Below are 22,770 nucleotides of genomic sequence, written 5' to 3'. Positions count from 1 at the left end.
CTCCACTGAGAATGAGTAATGAAAGCCAAGGTGGTTACCTGTTCTGGATTCAAAAGTGCATTCCAACACTTGTTGGCTGTCAACTCTTTGACCAACACTTTCACTTCTTATTTACCATTTAAATTTCAATTTGATCTAGCCCTATCTGTGATTTTGCCTTTACCAAACCCAAATTCCAAACCCAAGTGAATCTTTAGTTCTCTTTGCACCAAGCCCACCCAACTCCAGCATCTTGCCATACAGAGGTTAGTTCCTTAAGGATGGTGAGTCTTACCTTCATCCCTATCCCCAGTCCACTTGGCCTCCTGATCTGGACTGGGCCTTTTATATATCATCCTAAATTGCTCAGCCATGGTGTTTATTGAACTATAACTCATGTTTAGCTGATCACTTTCCCAAAAAATTAGCACCCTCAATGGAGAAAATCTTGAAGTCATAAGGTTCAATGCCCTCTCCCCATCAATATTCTGCTTCTGATTCTCTCAGAGCACTTTGACGGTCCTCACGCTGCAAACAATGAAAAAGCCCAGGGCATGCCTACTGATTTGCATCAAATTATTTTCATAAACAGCAGTGCTAAGTCATTCCACTAGAAAATTAATTTTGGCCTATTTAATGAGTAGGGAGAAATAGATGTGTTGTACATTTGCATTGTAATAGTATTATTTTAAAAAAAACCTCAAACCATTTTTCCTCTGCTGTCCCACCAAGAAAACAATCAACACAGAAGACACCTGTGACCAAATGTGTGGGTGTTTTTCCCACAAACAAACAAGCAATTAATACTGCAATGGACACCAGCTTGGTGTCCCATAATTCAATTCTGACTATCTACAATATCTATCTATGACACTGGAGATGGTGTCAGATCTCACAGGTTGAGAGCTCAGTCCCCAAGACTGCCCCTCTTCAAACACCAGTCACAAATCCAGAACTTCTGATCAACTGCCTATAAATCAGCTTTCCACAGCCCCCTCCTTGGGTTTGATTAATTTGCTAGGGTGACTCACAGAACTCAGGGAAACATTGATGTTTACTGGTTTATTATACAGGATATGACACAGGATACAGAAAAAGAAATGCATAGGATAACGCATGGAGGAAGTGGCATGGAGCGTCCATGCCCTCCCTGGGTGTGCCACCCTCTAGGACCCTCCATGTATTCAGCCATCCAGAATCTGGGCAAACTCTGTCCTTTTGGGTTTTTTGGAGACTTCATTGCATAGGCATGGTCAAAGCATGGATAACCATGTCAAAATGTGATTGGACAAAAAGGGTAAGATCTAAACCTAGCAAAGCCTCTTTGTTCAGATTCCATTTGGCCTCTCTATGCAGCATCCCTTTCTCCAGGGTATGGAGCAGGACCCTCTCTAGAATGAAGGTCTTATGACTCACAATCAGATTAGAGTTCTGTTGTGGGTGGGAGAAAGGAGAGCAGGGGAAGGTCAGAGAAAGAGATTCTGTTTACTGAAACAAGGGCTATGGAAGTTATGAGCCAGGAGCCATGGGTGAAAACTTTATATATATATATATATATATATATATATATAAACTTTATATATATGTACTTTATATATGTGTGTGTGTATCATAATATCGCCGTTTTGAAAATTTTTGTTTCAGCGGAGCTGAAGCCAAGTTTTTTTTTTATTATACTTTAAGTTTTAGGATACATGTGCACAACGTGCAGGTTAGTTATATATGTATACACGTGCCATGTTGGTGTGCTGCACCCATTAACTCGTCATTTAACATTAGGTCTATTTCCTAATGCTATCCCTCCCCGCTCCACCCACCTCACAACAGGCCCTGGTGTGTTATGTTCCCCTTCCTGTGTCCACGTGTTCTCATTGTTCAGTTCCCACCTATGAGTGAGAACATGCGGTGTTTGTCACTCATGTCTTTTTTTTTTTTTTTTTTTTTTTGTCCTTGCGATAGTTTGCTGAGAATGATGTTTCATCCATGTCCCTACAAAGGACATGAACTCATCATTTTTTATGGCTGCATAGTATTCCATGGTGTATCTGTGCCACATTTTCTTAATCCACTCTATCAGTTTCAATAAAGGGAAGGAGACTGTCTAGCAAGCAATTTTATTTTCAAATTTACATTTTCCAGCGCTGTTAGTGTATCTACCAATATGCTCAGAACACAAAGGCAATGGGCAAAAAATGACTTAGACTAAGGGTTAGCAAACTATAGCCTAGAGGCTGAATCTGGGCTGCCTGCCTTTGTAAATACAGTTTTTTTGGAACACAGCCATAGCCTATAAGGCTCTTTAATAATGCCAGAGTTCAACAGCAGACTTGAACAGTTGTGACAGAGATAATATGTCATAAAGCCTAAAATATTTACTATCTATTGCTTAAGAAAGCTTTTAACCCCTTGAATCTGACAATAAATAGCTACTGGTCACTCTCCATAAACAAACAACTAGGAGCAGTTTCTCCATCAAATCTCTGGCTGCTTCCAATGCATCCATCCATAGTAATCTTGGAAATTCTACAAGTCTTTGTGGTCAGTGAAGCCTAAGATCCCCATCATAAAGCATTGGCCTTTTCACCTGACAAGAGAAAAACCTTACTGAGCTTGTTCTGGATTCTAAGTGCCAAAGATGGGGAAAACCATTTTTAGTATCTGATTTCAGCTTACCAAGTTAAGTCTTACTCAAACACTAAACCTCATTGACAAACCCCTTCCCCGGAGCCACACATGGACAGGGGACAAAGTTCTGTGTGAATCTGTGAGGTTCTAAAGCCCATACCCTCTGTTATCAGTTAACTAAATAATCTCTACCTATGGTTCAGGGAGATACAAGAAAGATTTGTTTTCACTCAGGGCTTCCAGTAGGAAAAAAAAAAAAAAAGACTCATGAGAAATTAAAACCTCAAATGTGAATTGTATTTAAAATCTGGGCTGGCTGTGGTGGCTCACACCTTTATTTTTCTTTTATTTATTTTTATTTATTTTATTATACTTTAAGTTCTAGGGTACATGTGCACAACTTGCAGGTTTGTTACATATGTATACATGTGCTGTGTTAGTTTGCTGCACCCATTAACTCATCATTTACATTACCTATTTCTCCTAATGCTATCCCTCCCACATCCTCCTACCCCACAACAGGCCCCGGTGTATGATGTTCCCCACCCTGTGTCCAAGTGTTCTCATTGTTCAATTCCCACCTATGAGTGAGAACACGTGGTGGTTGGTTTTCTGTCCTTGCGATAGTTTGCTAAGAATGATGGTTTCCAGCTTCATCCATGTCCCTACAAAGGACATGAACTCATCCCTTTTATGGCTGCATAGTATTCCATGGTGTATATGTGCCACATTTTCTTAAACCAGTCTATCATTGATGGACATTTGGGTTGATTCCAAGTCTTTGCTATTGTGAATAGTGCTACAATAAACATACGTGTGCATGTGTCTTTACAGTAGCATGATGTATAATCCTTTGGGTATATACCCAATAATGGGATCACGGGGTAAAATGGTATTTCTAGTTCTAGATCCCTGAGGAATCGCCACACTGTCTTCCACAATGGTTGAACTAGTTTGCACTCCCACCAACAGTGTAAAAGTATTCCTATTTCTCCACATTTTCTCCAGCACCTGTTGTTTCCTGACTTTTTAATGATCGCCATTCTAACTGGTGTAAAATAGTATCCCATTGTGGTTTTGATTTGCATTTCTCTGATGGCCAGTGATGATGAGCATTTTTTCATGTGACTGTTGGCTGCATAAATGTCTTCTTTGGAGAAGTGTCTGTTCATATCCTTTGCTCACTTTTTGATGGGGTTGTTTGATTTTTTCTTCTAAATTTGTTTAAGTTCTTTGTAGATTCTGGATATTAGCCCTTTGTCAGATGGGTAGATTGCAAAAATTTTCTCCCATTCTGTAGGTTGCCTGTTCACTCTGATGGTAGTTTCTTCTGCTGTGCAGAAGCTCTTTAGTTTAGTTAGATCCCATTTGTCTATTTTGGCTTTTGTTGCCATTGCTTTTGGTGTTTTAGTCATGAAGTCCTTGCCCATGCCTATGTCCTGAATGGTATTGCCTAGGTTTTCTTCTAGGGTTTTTATGGTTTTAGGTCTAACATTTAAATCTTTAATCCATCTTGAATTAATTTTAGTATAAGGTGTAAGGAAGGGATCCAGTTTCAGCTTTCTACGTATGGCTAGCCAGTTTTCCCAGCATCATTTATTAAATAGGGAATCCTTTCCCCATTTCTTGCTTTTGTCAGGTATGTCAAAGATCAGATGGTTGTAGATGTGTGGTATTATTTCTGAGGGCTCTGTTCTGTTCCATTGGTCTATATCTCTGTTTTGGTGCCAGTGCCATGCTGTTTTGGTTACTGTAGCCTCGTAGTATAATTTGAAGTCAGGTAGCATGATGCTTCCAGCTTTGTTCTTTTGGCTTAGGATTGTCTTGGCAATGTGGGCTCTTTTTTGGTTCCATATGAACTTTAAAGTAGTTTTTTTCCAATTCTGTGAAGAAAGTCATTGGTAGCTTGATGGGGATGGCATTGAATCTATAAATTACCTTGGGCAGTATGGTCATTTTCATGATATTGATTCTTCTTATCCATGAGCATGGAATGTTCTTCCATTTGTTTGTGTCCTCTTTTATTTTGTGGAGCAATGGTTTGTAGTTCTCCTTGAAGAGGTCCTTCACATCCCTTGTAAGTTGGATTCCTAGGTATTTTATTCTTTTTGAAGTAATTGCGAATGGGACTTCACTCATTATTTGGCTGTTTGTCTGTTATTGGTGTATAAGAATGCTTGTGATTTTTGCACATTGATTTTGTATCCTGAGACTTTGCTGAAGTTGCTTATCAGTTTAAGGAGATTTTGGGCTGAGACGATGGGGTTTTCTAGATATACAATCATGTCATCTGCAAACAGGGACAATTTGACTTCCTCTTTTCCTAATTGAATACCCTTTATTTCTTTCTGTTGCCTGATTGCCCTGGCCAGAACTTCCAACACTATGTTGAATAGGAGTGGTGAGAGAAGGCATCCCTGTCTTGTGCCAGTTTTCAAAGGGAATGCTTCCATTTTTTCCCATTCAGTATGATATTGGTTGTGGGTTTGTCATAAATAGCTCTTATTATTTTGAGATACATTCCATCAATACCTAGTTTATTGAGGGTTTTTAGCATGAAGGGCTGTTGAACTTTCTTGAAGGCCTTTTCTGCATCTCTTGAGATAATCATGTGGTTTTTGTCTTTGGTTCTGTTTATGTGATGGATTATGTTTATTGATTTGCATATGTTCAACCAGCCTTGCATCCCAGGGATGAAGCCAACTTGATCTTGTTGCATAAGCTTTTTGATGTGCTGCTGGATTCGGTTTGCCAGTATTTTATTGAGGTTTTTCACATCGATGTTCAGCAGGAATATTGGTCTAAAACTCTCTTTTTTTGTTGTGTCTCTGCCAGGCTTTGGTATCAGGATGATGTTGGCCTCATAAAATGAGTTAGGGAGGATTCCCTCTTTTTCTATTGATTGGAATAGTTTCAGAAGGAATGGTACCAGCTCCTCTTTGTACCTCTGGTACAATTCGGATGTGAATCCTTCTGGTCCTGGGCTTTTTATGGTTGGTAGCTATTAATTATTGCTTCAATTTCAGGGTCTGTTATTGGCCTATTCAGACATTCAACTTTTTCCTGGTTTATTCTTCAGAGGGTGTATGTGTCCAGGAATTTATCCATTTCCTCTAGAGTTTCTAGTTTATTTGCATAGAGGTGTTTATGGTATTCTCTGATGGTAGTTTGTATTTCTGTGGGATTGGTGGTGATATCCCCTTTATCATTTTTTATTGCATCTATTTGATTCTTCTCTCTTCTTTATTAGTCTTGCTAGTGGTCTATGAATTTTGTTTTTCTTTTCAAAAAACCAGCTCCTGGATTCATTGATTTTTTGAAGGGTTTTTTGTGTCTCTATCTCCTTCAGATCTGCTCTGACCTCAGTTATTTCTTGCCTTCTGCTAGCTTTTGAATTTGTTTGCCCTTGCTTCTCTAGTTCTTTTAATTGTGATGTTAGGGTGTCAATTTTAGATCTTTCCTGCTTTCTCTTGTGGGCATTTAGTGCTATAAATTTCCCTCTACACACTGCTTTGAATGTGTCCCAGAGATTCTCGTATGTTGTGTCTTTGTTCTCACTGGTTTCAAAGAACATCTTTATTTCTGCCTTCATTTCGTTATTGACCCAGTAGTCATTGAGGAGCAGGTTGTTCAGTTTCCATGTAGTTGTGGTTTTGAGTGAGTTTCTTAATCCTGAGTTCTAATTTGATTGCACTGTGGTCTGAGACACCGTTTGTTGTGATTTTGGTTCTTTTACATTTGCTGAGGAGTCCTTTACTTCCAACTATGTGGTCAATTTTGGAATAAGTGCAATGTGGTGCTGAGAAGAATGTATATTCTGTTGATTTTGGGTGCAGAGTTCTGTAGATGTCTATTAGATCTGCTTGGTGCAGAGCTGAGTTCAATTCCTGGTATCCTTGTTAACTTTCTGTCTCGTTTTTCTGCCTAATGTTGACAGTGGGGTGTTAAAGTCTCCCATTATTATTGTGTGGGAGTCTAAGTCTCTTTGTAGGTCTCTGAGGACTTGCTTTATGAATCTGGGTGCTCCTGTGTTGGGTGTATATATATTTAGGATAGTTAGCTCTTCTTGTTGAATTGATCCATTTACCACTATGTAAGGGCCTTGTCTCTTGTGATCTTTGTTGGTTTAAAGTCTGTTTTATCAGAGACTAGGATTGCAACCCCTGCTTTTTTTTTTTTTTTTTTTTTTTGCTTTCCATTTGCTTGGTAGATCTTCCTCCTTCCCTTTATTTTGAGCCTATGTGTGTCTCTGCACATGAAATGGGTCTCCTGAATACAGCACACTGATGGGTCTTGACTCTTTATCCAATTTGCCAGTCTGTGTCTTTTAATTGGGGCATTTAGCCCATTTACATTTAAGGTTAATATTGTTATGTGTGAATTTGATCCTGTCATTATGATGTTAGCTGGTTATTTTGCCCACTAGTTGATGCAGTTTCATCCTAGCGTCGATGGTCTTTACAATTTGGCATGTTTTTGCAGTGGATGGTACCAGTTGTTCCTTTCCATGTTTAGTGCTTCCTTCAGGAGCTCTTGTAAGGCAGGCCTGGTGGTGACAAAATCTCTCAGCATTTGCTTGTCTGTAAAGTATTTCATTTCTCCTTCATTTATGAAGCTTAGTTTGGCTGGATATGAAATTCTGGGTTGAACATTCTTTAAGAATGTTGAATATTGGCCCCCACTCTCTTCTGGCTTGTAGAGTTTCTGCAGAGAGATCCGCTGTTAGTCTGATGGGCTTCCCTTTGTAGGTAACCTGACCTTTCTCTCTGGCTGTCCTTAACATTTTTTCCTTCATTTCAACCTTGGTGAATCTGACAATTATGTGTCTTGGGGTTGCTCTTCTCGAGGAGTGTCTTTGTGGTGTTCTCTGTATTTCCTGAATGTGAACGTTGGCCTCCCTTGCTAGGTTGGGGAAGTTCTCCTGGATAATATCCTGAAGAGTGTTTTCCAGCTTGGTTCCCTTCTCCCTGTCACCTTCAGGTACACCAATCAAATGTAGAATTGGTGTTTTCATATAGTCCCGTATTTCTTGGAGGCTTTGTTCATTTCTTTGACTCATTTTTCTCTAAACTTCTCTTATCACTTCATTTGATTCATTTGATCTTCAATCACTGATACCCTTTCTTCCACTTGATTGAATTGGCTACTGAAGCCTGTGCATGCGTCACGTAGTTCTCGTGTCATGGTTTTCATCTCCATCAGGTCATTTAAGGTCTTCTCTACACTGTTTATTCTAGTTAGCCATTCGTCTAATCTTTTTTCAAGGTTTTTTGCTTCTTTGTGATGAGTTCAAACATCCTCCTTTAGTGCGGAGAAGTTTGTTATTACTGACTTTTTGAAGCCTACTTCTGTCAATTTGTCAATGTCATTCTGTGTCCAGCTTTGTTCTGTTGCTGGTGAGGAGCTGCGATCCTTTGTAGGAGAAGGGGAGCTCTGGTTTTTGAATTATCAGCTTTTCTGCTCTGGTTTCTCCTCATCTTTGTGGTTTTATCTACCTTTGGTCTTTGATGATGGTGACCTACAGATGTGGTTTTGGTGTTGATGTCCTTTTTGTTGTTGTTGATGCTATTTCTTTCTGTTTGTTAGTTTCCTTCTAACAGTCAGGTCCCTCAGCTGCAGGTCTACTGGAGTTTGCTGTAGGTCCACTCCAGACCCTGTTTCCCTGGGTATCACCAGCAGAGGCTGCAGAACAGCAAATATTGCAGAACAGTAAATATTGCTGCCTTATCTTCCTCTGGAAGCTTCATCTCAGAGGGGGCACCTGGCTCTATGAGGTGTCAGTCGGTCCCTAGTGGGAGATGTCTCCAAGTTAAGCTACACAGGGGTCAGGGACCCACTTGAGGAGGCAGTCTGTCTGTTCTCAGAGCTCAAACACCTTGCTGGGAGAACCACTACTCTCTTCAGAGCTGTCATACAGGGACATTTAAGTCTGCAGAAGTTTCTGCTGCCTTTTGTTCAGCTATGCCCTGCCCCCAGAGGTGGAGTCTACAGAGGCAGGTAGGCCTCATTGAGCTGCAGTGGGCTCCGCCCAGTTAGTTCCAGCTTCCAGTCCACTTTGTTTACCTACTCAAGCCTCAGCAATGGTAGACGCCCCTCCCCAGCCAGGCTTGCCACCTTGCAGTTTGATCTCGGACTAGCAGTGAGCAAGGCTCCATGGGCGTGGGACCTGCTGAGCCAGGTGCTGGATATAATCTCCTGGTGTGCCGTCTGCTAAGACCATTGTAAAAAGTGCAGTGTTTAGGTGGCAGTGTCCCGATTTTCCCAGTACAGTCTGTCAGGGCTTCCCTTGGCTAGGAAAGGGAAATCCTCCAACCCCATGCGCTTCCCAGGTGTGGTGATGCCCTTCCCTGCTTCAGCTCGCCTTCCATGGGCTGCACCCACTGTCCAGCCCATCCCAATTAGAAGAACCAGACATCTCAGTTGGAAATGCAGAAATCACCTGTCTTCTGCGTTGATCATGCTGGGATCTGCAGACCAGAGCTGTTCCTATTCAGCCATCTTGGAATGGACCCTTGGCTCACACCTTTAATCCCAGCACTTTGGGAGGCCAAGGTGGGCAGATCATGAGGTCAGGAGATCGAGACCGTCCTGGCTAACATGGTGAAACCCCGTCTCTACTAAAATTACAAAAATTAGCCAGGTGTGGTTGTGCACACCTGCAATCCCAGCTACTTGGGAGGCTGAGGCAGAGAATCGCTTGAACCCGGGAGGCAGAGATTGCAGTGAGCAGAGATTGTGCCACTGCACTCAAGCCTGGGTGACGGAATGAGACTCTGTCTCAAAATAAAATAAAATAAAATAAAATAAATATCTGAATTTACATTTCTCATGTGTTGTAGCATTTCATGAGAAATTAACATTAAATTGGTCTGGAGTAGTTATACAGGATGCCTGCCAGAAAGAAAAAAAAATGACTGGAGGGACATTCCTACAAACTGCTGTTTAGCATTTGCTCAGAGAAAAATCTCCACTCATGATAAACTCTCAACCTAAATTTACTTACACACTCCAATGTTGTGGTGAACACATAACTTTGCAAAGTTTGTAGAGATATTTCTGGATGATAAACTACTACAAGAAAATGCTGGGTAAAGGAGAGGCACATTTCTGTCAGAGAGAACATTTCCCCTAGATATGTAAAGAGTTTGCTCTCTCATTTCATTTGTTTCTACTAAAATGATACCTCCTAAATAATACCAAAAAAGTGCAATATAATAAATATAAAGCAAATACTTGCAAAACTACTATATTGGTCAAGAAACTTAAAATTAACCAGTGGCCCAAACACACCACCAACATTCTGATATTCCACATCCCTTCCTATTTGTAAGCCTGCTTTTCACTCTAGAAATAACCAATATTTTAACTTTTATGGTAAGCACTTCCTTGCTTTTCTTTATAGTTTCATATATATATAATTCCTAAATGATATAGTCTGGTTTATCTGGTTTAATGGTTATGTAAAAGAAATCATATCTTAGGGAATCTTTTGTATCTTGCTTCTTTTAGTTATATCATGTCTACAAGATTTATCTATGTTGCTACAGAGAGCTGAAGTCCATTTACTTTTATTGCTGTAGAGCATCCCATTGTATGAATATGCTATAATTTATTTGTTACGCTATTAATAGGCATTTCATTGTTTCTAGAGGCTATTACCGCATTCTTGTATATGTCTCCTGGTGCACATGTTACCGAAACACCAGGGGTTTGGTCTAGGGTCCTGCTGCTCGCAGCACAGAAAGCCAATCACTGAGACAATGAGTACCGCCAAGGAAGAAGGCTTTAATCGGGTGCTGCAGCCAAAAAGATGGGAGCTCAGCCTCAATTCCGTCTCCCTGGCTCACTAACTCCAGGGTTTATATAGCAGTGAAGAAATGTAACAATGTGTGAGAAAGCAAGAACTACGGAGGGGCAAGGAGGCATCTGGTGAGTTGTGGTTCTTTGATACTTTTTTGAGAGGCCTGATAGTCCTTTTCTGAGAAAGAAACTCAGATAAAACAAAGACAAGTTTCAAGCTTTAAGAGCAGAAGGGTCAATTTCTATGTTTATCCCAAAACAATTGTCTATAGGACTGTTGGGAGTGTTTCACACATATGCATACATGTTTCTAAGGAATACACCCAGGAGCAAAATTATTGAGTCATAGGGCATGCATCTTTATTAGATGATGCCAAGAGCTATTTTCCAAAGAAGAGGCACCAATTTATACCCCCACCAGTAATGGAAGCATAATTTGTTTTTGTAGTTCCACATCCTTAACAACACTTGGTATTATCAGACTTTTACATTTTTGTCCTGAGTGGTATGTAGTGGTATCTCAGTGTGGACTTTAATTTTCATTACCTTGATTTACTCTATGAATTACAGGTTGGAAGTTACTTTCTTTCAGTACACAGAAGATGTCAATTACTTATGCCTTCTTTATTGCTATTTAGATTAGCAATTAGTTTCCTTGTCACTTGTTTGAAAGTAATTTATTGGTTTTTCTCTGGATTCTTTCAAGAATCTCTACATCTTTGGTTGTCTGAAGTTTTCATATGATATATCAGGCTATAGATTTCTGTATTTTGTTACTCGGTATTCATCAGTCTCTTGAATCTATTGAATGATATCCATCATCAATTCTGGAAAATTTTCCCCTGTTATTTCTTGAAATACTGTTTCTCTCTGGGACTTCAGTTAAGTGATATTAGATCTCACTGTGTTCCCCCGGTCTTTTGCCCTTTCTTCTGTAATTCCCTGTTTTTGCTCTCAGTACTCTAATGTATTCTCACCTTTCTTTCAGTTCATTAATTTCTGCTTTAGTGGTATATAAGCTTTATGAAAACTAGTCTAGTCTAATCTACTGAAATCTTGCTGGCATTACCCAGCCTACATTATCAGAAGTAGAACATCACTATGTCTTATAAGATATTATATTTTACTTCTATTTGTAGTTTTTTGTTCATTTTCTAACTTCTCCTCCAGAATGTTATATTCCAAGAGGTTAGGGACTTAAAAAAAAAAAAGCACTGTATTTTCAACACCCAGAGAGTTCTTTACATATGATCTAACTGTTGAATAAAAACAATAATTTTTTTAAAAGTTGTAAAATATTTCTTCAAAACTATTATGCATTTTACCAACAATGTATAAAAGTCCTGTTTTCCCCCACACTTTTATTAACATTGTATATTCTGTCTTGTAAATCTTTCCTGTTTTACAAAACTGTGACATATTATAGTTTTATTTTTATTTATTTAATAAGGTTGAATCACCTTTTATTAGCCTTTTGTGAGATTCTTCATGAAATTGGTAATTTCCTCCACTCATTTTTCTGTTGGGTTTTCTTTTTTGCTAATTTAAAGGGGTAGGTAGAATATATATTTTATACATTATAACCTGTATATATTGTAAGAATTGCAAATGTTTTCTTAATTTGTTATTTCTCATTTGTCTTTTATCTTTATTATGTCTTTTGCTATATAGAAATTTTGTGGCCAGGCTAAATTTCCTCGTTACCTGTGGCTACAAGGTTTCCAAACGAAAGGCTCAGCTCTGCTCATAGCAGGTTAAATACTTAGGTCTAAAATTATCCAAAGGCACCAGGGCCCTCAGTGAGGAATGTATCCAGCCTATACTGGCTTATCCTCATCCCAAAACCCTAAAGCAACTAAGAGGGCTCCTTGGCATAACAGGTTTCTGCCAAATATGGATTCCCAGGTATGGCAAAATAGCCAGACCATTATATACACTAATTAAGGAAACTCAGAAAGCCAATACCCATTTAGTAAGATGGACACCTGAGGCAGAAGCAGCTTTTCAGGCCCTAAAGAAGGCCCTAACCCAAGCCCCAGTGTTAAGCTTGCCAACGGGACAAGACTTTTCTTTATAAGTCACAGAAAAAAGAGGGATAGCTCTAGGAGTCCTTACACAGGTCCAAGGGATGAGCTTGCAACCCATGGCATACCTGAGTAAGGAAACTGATGTAGTGGCAAAGGGCTGGCCACATAGTTTACAGGTATTGGCGGCAGTAGCAGTCTTAATATCTGAAGCAGTTAAAATGATACAGGGAAGAGATCTTACTATGTGGACATCCCATGATGTGAATGGCATACTCACTGCTAAAGGAGACTTGTGGCTGTCAGACAACTGTTTACCTAAATATCAGGCTCTATTACTTGAAGGGCCAATGCCGTGACTGTGCACTTGTGCATCTCTTAACCCAGCCACATTTCTTCCAGACAGTGAAGAAAAGATAGAATGTAACTGTCAACAAGTAATTGCTCAAACCTATGCCACTTGAAGGGACCTTTTAGAGGTTCCCTTGACTGATCCTGACCTCAGCTTGTATACTGATGGAAGTTCCTTTGTAGAAAAAGGACTTCGAAAAGCGGGGTATGCAGTGGTCAGTCATAATGGAATACTTGAAAGTAATCGCCTCACTCCAGGAACTAATGCTCAGCTGGCAAAACTAACAGCCCTCACTTGGGCACTAGAATTAGGAGAAGGAAAAAAGGGTAAATATATATACAGACTCTAAGTATGCTTACCTAGTCCTCCATGCCCATGCAGCAATATGGAGAGAAAGGGAATTCCTAACTTCCGAGGGAACACCTATCAAACATCGGGAAGCCATTAGGAGATTATTATTGGCTGTACAGAAACCTGGAGAGGTGGCAGTCTTACACTGCCAGGGTCATCAGAAAGGAAAGGAAAGGGAAATAAAAGGGAACTGCCAAGCGGATATTGAAGTCAAAAGAGCTGCAAGGCAGGACCCTGCATTAGAAATGCTTATAGAAGGACCCCTAGTATGGGGTAATCCCCTCTGGGAAACCAAGCCCCAGTACTCAGCAGGAAAAATAGAATAGAGAACCTCACAAGGACATACTTCCCTCCCCTCCTGATGGCTAGCCACCGAAGAAGGAAAAATATTTTTGCCTGCAGCTAACCAATAGAAATTACTTAAAACCCTTCACCAAACCTTCCACTTAGGCATTGATAGCACCCATCAGATGGCCAAATTATTATTTACTGGGCCAGGCCTTTTCAAAACTATCAAGCAGATAGTCAGGGCCTGTGAAGTGTCCCAAAGAAATAACCCCCTGCACTTCAGGCCATACATTTCAATCCCTGTATCTTTAACCTCCTTGTTAAGTTTGTCTCTTCCAGAATTGAAGCTCTAAAACTACAAATTGTTCTTCAAATGGAGCCCCAGATGCAGTCCATGACTAAGATCTACCACGGACCCCTGGACTGGCCTGCTAGCTCATGCTCTGATGTTAATGACATCGAAGCCAACCCTCCTGAGGAAATCTCAACTGCACAACCCCCACTATGCCCCAATTCAGCAGGAAGCAGTTAGAGTGGTCGTCGGCCATCCTCCCCAACAGCACTTGGGTTTTCCTGTTGAGAGGGGGCACTGAGAGACAGGACTAGCTGGATTTCCTAGGCCGACTAAGAATCCCTAAGCCTAGCTGGGAAGGTGACCACTTCTACCTTTAAACCCGGGGCTTGCAACTTAGCTCACACCTGACCAATCAGGTAGGAAAGAGAGCTCACTAAAATGCTAATTAGGCTAAAACAGGAGGTAAAGAAATAGTCAATCATCTATTGCCTGAGAACACAGTGGGAGGGACAATGATTGGGTTATAAACCCACGCATTGGAGCCGGCAATGGCTACCCTCTTTGGGTCCCCTCGCTTTGTATGGGAGCTCTGTTTTCACTCTATTTCACTCTATTAAATCTTGCAACTGCAAAAAAAAAAAAAAAAAAAGAAAAGAAAAGAAATTTTGTGGCCAGGCATGGTGCCTCACACCTGTAATCCCAGCACTTTGGGAGGGCAGATCACAAGGTCAGGAGTTCAAGACCAGCCTGGCCAATATGGTGAAACCCCATTTCTACTAAAAATACAAAAATTAGCCCGGCATGGTGGCACCACCTGTAGTCCCAGCTACTCAGGAGGTTGAGGCAGGAGAATCACTTGAACCAGGGAGGTGGAGGTTACAGTGAGCCAAGATCACACCACTGTACTCCAGCTTGGGTGGCAGACTGAGACACTGTCTCAAAAAAAAAGAAAAAGAAAGAAAAAGAAAAAAGAAATTTTGCATTTTTAAATAGGCAATTCTGTAAGTCTTTTATGACTTCTGGGTTTATTTCATAATTATAAAGAAATTCCTTACTCCAAGAATATGAAGTTATTCTTCGATATCTTCTTTTATTATTTGTTTCATATCTTAAATATTTAAATTTTTAATTCACTGAAATTTATTTTTGTGTGTGTTATACAGTAAGAATCTATTTTTTTTCCAGACAGGCAATTTTTCCAAGACTACTTATTTAAGTGTGTCTTCTTTCTTCACTAAATAAAACAATGCATTTGTATATATTAAACTCATACTTAGGCAATGTTCTGGATTCTTTACTGTGCTCCATTGATCTGCTTATCATTGGGTATCTCTGGAAAATCTTAAGGACTGCTAATAGGGTATTTGAAAAGACATTTAAGAGTTTTATATCACAGTAGGACCTAGATATTTTACTAATAATCATTTTTCATATTCTATTTAATATTTATCATAAATAATAATTATAACTTACAAAGGACTTTCAATATATTATCACATATAATATTCACCAAACCCACATAAAATATGCTCCCATTCATTCATTAAACAAATATTTATTGGACACATTTTACAAATAACTAACTGTACTGGTTAATGGGTATAACAATTATCAAAACTGACAGAGCTCCTACACTTATGAAATTTACATACCAATAGGGTGTACAAAAATTTCTTCAATTTTATATATATATTCTTTATATATACATATAAATATATATTCTGAAATATATATTCTTTATATATACAATTTGTAGACATTATATGTACCACAAGTGACAAAGGTGCTATAAAGGAAAAGAACGGTTTCAGCATCAACTCATGGTACAACTCTGGGGACCACCTTCACATCATCTATGGAGGTTCCTGATGTTGTGCGGCACACAGCAGGCACAATTGTATGCAGTAGCCCTGCAGGTGCTAATATAAGAATAACACATGAGATCTAATTTATATCTGTGACTCAGGGAAGGATTCTCTGCAAATAGGACCTTTAAACTGAGGCCTGAAGGATGGATAGGCATGAACTAGGTACATGGTGAGGGCATATGATGTGGCTTCCAAGACAAACAGACTTTTCAAAGATGGGGAAGATGTGGGCACACCCAGAGAACAATATGGCTGGACTATCAGGAGTGTAGTGGGCAACCATTCTTGTTTTCAGTGCTTAAACTAAGAAAATCTCAGGCAAACTGGGATGGCTGGTCACCATAACAGGAGTGAGATGGAGTGTAGTAGCATGGGGTGAGGTTGGAGGTGGGGTGTGGAAGAGCAAACAAGAAAGTTTTTCTGTTGTGTATCCTTCAAACAACAGAAAGCTAATAGAGGTTTTAAGCAAGCAATGGCAAACTCCACTTTACATTTTTAAAAGATCACTTTGGTAGGCATGTAGAGAACGAACTGGTTGGGGGCAGGAGACTAGCTGGAGGCAAATGCAGCACTTGAGATGAGATGAGGGCTCCTCAGAGTTGGGCAACCGGAGGTTCTTACCATGCTCATTACCATGAGCAGCCTGGTAATAGTACCTCAGAATCCATGTTATAGATGACAGTGTTGAAACTTGGGAAAGTTTCAGAACTTGTCTGACATCACACAGCCAGTGTAGGAAGGCTAGATTCAACCTCAGATCTTTTCACTCTGTATCTCTTGATTCTCACTATACCATGCAGACTTCTTGCTTTATATTTCCTATATAAGAAAACAAACTTGAAAAGATGCATTCAATTGCATGATCGGTAGGATGACAGCTTCTTAGAAAAATAAAAGAGGAAAATATATTTTGTATTTAAGAAATGTTGTAGTTTCTCCTAATCATTTGTTAAAACTCAATTTAAAACACAAAATTCACAGTTAAAATGTTGAGATAATTATTTAATTATAAAATATAAATTTATAAAAACTTAATGTAAATAGTGTAAATATTGTGTGGCTTCACTGGAAAAATGAAAATGACTATTTTGAACAGTGGGGAGGAGAAACATTATCAATGTTGAAGTAAGAAAATATTATGCATTTCTGACTCTAAGTTCTGAATTTATAGGATCCTATTGAAAACCCCTAGAAAGCTCTCTAGGATGTAATAAATCTTGACAATGGAAGAGGTGCATATATATAGAAATATAAATTTGGGCCCATCATACTATTGCTGTACATTCATCTAGAACTGCATTTATTCCAATTGTACATTAAGTGTCTTTGTCAAATGCACCTAATTTTTCATAAGCTATTCGACTAAAAATAACTATATATCTTTCCAAGAGAAAATTAAACAAAAAAAGAATACATTCTTTTAAGAATGTAACTGGGAAAACTGAAATAAAACTATACTTGTAATTTGTCAACGCTGACAGAGAGCAATCCATCTAAAGATATTCTCTGAAATCCATGCCAGCAGGGGCAGAAAAACATTTCACTGTCACCATACCTCCCACTGTCTGAAAGTTTTATTTCCATGACGATAAACCTGCAAATCAACTTGCTGTAATGTGTTGACTGCATTTGCTGATACTACAGCTATCCAAGGACTATTTTTTTGAAAAGTTGACAAGTAACACAAAATTATTTATCAGACACTTGCGTCTTATTTGGAATTCTTCAGTGATGAAAAACTGCTGTGCCTAGTGAATGCTGGAGCCAGGCATTTGGCTGATTCATCTAGAAACTCTCAAACTCTTGGGAGAAATATTTAAGTAAATGACTGTACTTCACCACACAATTATCCCCATAGGAGGCCCCCCAACAATTTCAAGACCTTGCACCTACCTACTTAGCACATAAAATAATACCTATTCAAGTATAAAAGTGCATAATCTCAGTCAGAATGTAGAATTTTATGATCATTACAATAACACTGAAAACATTAATTCTGTTTATTAATGATTTCACACCCATGAAATTCAAATAAAGTAGGGCTTTTACCTTACATAGCCTATTTATGAAATGGATTCCTATTGCTTCATTATTCCTTTTCCAGTTTATTAAAATTGTTTAATAGTGCAGAACAAATGGAGAAATTATTCATGATATCCTGGAATATTTAATGCTAGCTCTTGCAGTGTCATTTTATGCCTAGAATAGAAGTTCTCAAAGAGTGGTCCAGGAACCCCTGGAAGTCTCTGAGACTCAGGAAGTCCAAACTCTAACAATACCAATATGTTATTTGCCTTTTTCACTCTTGTCCTATCGTTAATAGACAGTTTTCCAAAGGCTATATGGCATGTAATATCACGATAGACTAAATACAAAGCAGATATGAGACTACTGCTGCCTTCTCTTAGGCTAGTCATTAAAAAAAAGGTAAAAATGTAAACTAACACCATTTCTTTAAACAAATTTTTTATTTTGGAAAATATGGTTAACTTTCATAATAAGTATGCAATTTATGTTAATATGTATAGATTTATTACTGTTATTTTGAAGTGACTATTTTTAAATTCTGTTTTACTTTCTACTACGGTATGTATCTATAGATACAACCATGTAAAACAAAAGCTCTTTGGTGTCCCAAGCAATTTTTAAGCGTGTTAAGGTGTCCTGGTGCCACAAAGTTTGAAAGCTGCTAACATAGAGTTTATTCAGTAGCTGGGGACACCAGCCGATTACCACACCATCACACTGTCGTGCAACCATCACCACTATCCCTGTCCAGAACATTTTATCTTCCCAAACGGAAACTCTATACCATGAAACAATAACTGCCCATTACTCCCTTCCCCCAAGCCCCTGACAACCACAGTTCTACTTTCTGTCTCTATGATTTTGGCTGCTATACGTAGCTCATTAAAGCAGAATTATGCAATATTTGTCCCCTTGTGTCTGGCTTATTTCATGTAGCATAATGTCTTCAAGGTTCATTAGATGGTGGCATGTGTCAGAATTTTCTTCCTTTTCAAGGCTGAATAATATTCCATTGTATGTATGTTATACTTTGTTTATCCATTCATCCGTCAATGGACATTTGAGTTGTTTTCACATTTGGCTATGGTGAATAGTGCTGCTGTGAACATCAGTATATAAATATCTCTTTGAGACCCTGCTTTCAATTTTGGAGGGTATATAATCACATGTGGAACTGCTGGAAAATATGGTAATTCCATGTTTAATTTTTTGAGGAATTACCATACTGTTTTATACAGCAGCTACCCCATCTTACATTCCCACCAGCAGTGCATAAGGGTTCCAATTTCACCACATCCTGGCCAACATTTGTTATTTTGTTTTTTGAGTTGCCATTCTAATGGGTGTGAAGTGGTATCTCATTGTGATTTTTAATTGCATTTTCCTAGTGATTAGTGATATGGAGCATCATTTTATGTGCTTATTGGCCATCTGTGTATCTTGAGAAATTTCTATTCAAATCTTTTGTCCATTTTTTAATTGGGCTGTTTGATTTGTTGTTGTTTTCAAGAGTTCTTTATATTTTCTGGATACCAATCCCTTATTGGATATGTGCTTTGCAAATATTTTCTCCCGTTCTGTGGGTTGCCACTTTACTATGTTGATACTGTTCTTTGATACATAAAAATTTCTCATTTTGATGAAATCCATGTTTATCTATGTTTTCTTTTGTTGCTGGTACTTTTGGTGTCATATCAATAAATTACTGTCATATCCAATGTCATGAGCTTTCTTCTATGTGTTTTTATAGTTTTACGTTTTTGATCTATTTTAATTTTAATTTTTGGTATGAGGTAAGGGTCCAGCTTTATTCTTTTGCATGTAGATATCCAGTCTTCCTAATATCATTTGTTGAAAAGACTGTCCTTAACTCTCTTTTTAAACATTATATTTTTTATCAGAATTAAGAGTATTTGTAGTAGGCAGAATAATAACCCCCAAACAATGTTCACATCCTAATCCCCAGAGTTTTTGAATATGTTATCTTACATGGCAAAGCGGAGTTAATATTGATAGAATTAAGATTGTTAATTAGCTGCCTTTAAAATAGGGAGATCATCCTGGATTACCTGGGTGGGCCCAATATAATTATAAGAGTCCTTAAAAATAGAAGAGGGCACAGCACCAAAGAGGGAGAACCAGAGAGATGGCAGCATCAGAAGGGCTTGGTCCAGTGTTGCTAGCTTTGAAGATAGAGAAAGGAGGGCACAAACCAAGGAATGCAGGAGTTCTACGAGCTGGAAACAGCAAGGTCACTAGAGCCTCCAGAAGGAATGCAGCCCAGTGACATCTTGATTTTAGCCCAGTGAGACCAATCTTGGACTTTTATTGGACTTTTAATCTCCAGGGCTGTAAGAGAGTCCATTTGCATTGCTTAAGCCACTAAGTTTGTGATTATTTGTTACAGCAGCAGTGAGAAAGCAATACAGTATTATTTTTTCTAGGTATTAAATGTATTTTTTTGAAATTACCAAAGAAAAAACTGAAACTGAGTAGTTGCTGAACTTTAGATAATTGTTCCTTTACCACAAGAGATATTAGTTAATAACATACCTGTGTAAGGATAAGAATAATAACAATGTGAAGAGGCTGGAGTCATTGTATCTTTTACTAGCTATGTGTTTCACTTTTAGATACTATTAATTGACTTCCTGCTGTTAGAGAAGTCTGTACACTAAGGCTTTTTTCCAACTCACCTTTCCATACCTCCCAATTTTGGTAACATGTTATTTTTATGTTGTTAAATGTTGTAATATTTACTATAATTATATTTTGTTCTGAAATCATAATTTCTAGAGATCTTTTAGTCTTCAGAATTGGGAGATTATCTTCAAATTTTACCCTGGATTAAGAGATTCAATGCCCCACTAAACTTTTTACCATAGTGTATTAGTCCATTTGTATCACTATAATTATAAAGAATACCTGAGGATGGGTAATTTGTAAAGAAAAGAGGTTTATTTTGGCTGAGGGTTCTGCAGGCTGCACAGCAAGTGTTGTGCCAGCGTCCACTTCTGGTGAGGGCCTCAGGAAGCTTAAAATCATAGCAGAAGGTGAAGAGGGAGTGGGTGTCACATGGTGAGACAGGAAGCAACAGAAGGGAACAAGAAGGGGGAAGATGCTACACTCCTTTAAACAACCAGATCTCATCTGAACTCATCAAGTGAGAAATCACTCATTACTTTAGGGATGACATTAAGCCATTCATGAGGGATCTACCTCTATGATCCAAATACCTCCCACCAGCCCAACCTCCAACATATTTGTCTTGTTTATTTTCCATCGCCCCCAGTTGAATGGAGGCTCCATGGAGGCAGGGATTTGTGTCTGCTTTGTTCACTCCTGAATTCTCAGTGCATAGGACAGTGCTGGGTACATGTGAGTGCTCGAACAGTAGTTTTTGAGAGCATGAATAAGTTCATTTGCTGCTAAAGAATTTTTGCTTCTTTAAAAAAATAATTTCTAGCTCAAGTTTCCCAAAATGACTAGCAAAATACCTTGAACTTAGCAGTTTCTCAGTAAATATTTATGGATTTATACATTGATGTGTAAAGTTAAATACAATCACAAGGCTATATGTGATTTTAAATAGTAGAGATATAAAGTCCTATGGTAAGTGAGCAATCAGAAAAAAACATTTCTGTTTGGACTGGCTGTGAAATATTCTGTAAACCTTTAACAATAATGAAAATTAGTAAAATAGTAGTAAAATAATTATTAATCACTACATTCCAGCAACTGCTCTAAGTGCTTTTAAATTCCTCACAGTAATCCTATGACATCAATATTATTGTGATTTCCATCTAATAGATGAGGAAACTGAGGCACAGAGGTTTATGGTATTTGACCCAAATTATACAGTTAGTGATTGGCAAAGATAGAATTATAACCCAGACAGTCCGCCTAAATAACCTGTTCTCTTGACTGCTATACAAAAATGAGATAAAAGGGTTTATGTTTTTAAAGTGAACAAAGGAAATGCTTTGGTTTTAATGTTTGTGTCTCCCCTAAATTTATATGTTGAAATGTAATCACCAATGTGATGATATTAGAAATTGGAGACTTTGAGGGGTGATCAGATTGTGAGAATGGAGCCTTCATGAATGGGATTAGTACCCCTATAAAAGATGCAGTGAGAAGTCATCATCTATGAACCAGAAAATAGGCCCTTGCCAGACACTGAATCTGCCAATGCATTGATCTTGGATTCCCCAGTCTCCAGAATGGTAATAAATAAATTTCTGTTGTTTATAAGCCACCTAGTCTATAGTATTTTGTTATAACAGCCTGAACAGACTAAGACAAGAAGTGTTTTAGTTTCCTAGGCCTGCTGTAATGAAGTCCCACAAATTTGGTGGCTTAAAACAACAGAAATTTATTCTCTCACAATTCTGGAGGTCAGAAGTCCAAAATCAGGGCACTGGCAGGGTTGGTTCCTTCTGGAAGCTCTGAGGAAGAATCTGTTCCAGGCCTTCCCTCCTTCCTAGCTTCTGGTGGCTGTTGGCAATCCTTGGTCTTCCTTGGCTTGTAGGTGCATTACTACAATCTCTTCACATCATCTTCTTTGTATTGATATATCTCTGCGTCTGTTTTATTTTCTCTTATCTGATGATAACTTGTCACTGGATTCAGGGCCCACTGTAATCCAGGGTGATCTCACCCGAAGATCCTTAATTTTATCTGCAAAGATCTTTATTCCAAATAAGGTCACATTCTGAGGTTCCAAGCAGACATATCTTTTGGGGGTCATAATTCAACTCATTACAGGAAGTAATGAAACACTTTGGGGTAGAGGAAAACTTCACTGTAGGCTCTATAGGGCAGAACCAAGTCTGTCTTGCTCACTACTGGATTCCCTTTTCTCAGCAGAATGGATGCCTGATAAATATTTGTTGAAGATTGAATGTTGATGAAAGATAAAAGTGGTGTTCAGGGAATGCTTTTTCTAAAGGATATGAAAGGCAATTGCCTAGGAGCAGGAAAATCAATTAGGATTCAAAAGTGCAAGGATATAATGGTACCTACAAAGTACAAGGATAACAGCAACGTAAAATTCCTAAAAGAAAGGACTCCACAATTCCTAAAAGGAAGCCCAGAAAGAAGAAATCAGGTAAATTTGAAGAGATTTCTACAGAGCCACATAAGATAACCACTTTTGAA

General features: G+C 38.6%; 1 protein-coding gene across 38 annotated transcripts in view; it reads right to left on the bottom strand.

Annotated features, from left to right (window-relative positions):
- The window catches only part of NEK11 (NIMA related kinase 11), a 329,806-nt gene that overhangs the window by 133,464 nt on the left and 173,572 nt on the right, over nucleotides 1-22,770 (bottom strand). Inside the window, exon 14 of one of the 38 annotated variants that reach the window (XM_063722201.1) lies at nucleotides 15,265-16,401. The exons of the other annotated variants lie outside the window; for them this stretch is intronic. Within the exon in view, the coding sequence (XP_063578271.1) occupies nucleotides 16,370-16,401 (32 nt within the window). The 3' untranslated portion in view covers nucleotides 15,265-16,369. Of the gene's footprint in view, nucleotides 1-15,264; nucleotides 16,402-22,770 lie in introns of those variants that run through there. 38 annotated transcript variants of the gene reach the window in all.

Source organism: Pongo abelii, chromosome 2 (assembly GCF_028885655.2).
Source record: "Pongo abelii isolate AG06213 chromosome 2, NHGRI_mPonAbe1-v2.0_pri, whole genome shotgun sequence".
NCBI lineage: Eukaryota > Metazoa > Chordata > Mammalia > Primates > Hominidae > Pongo > Pongo abelii.
Note: the sequence above shows the minus strand (reverse complement) of the source record. Positions and strands in the feature narration are given on the sequence as shown.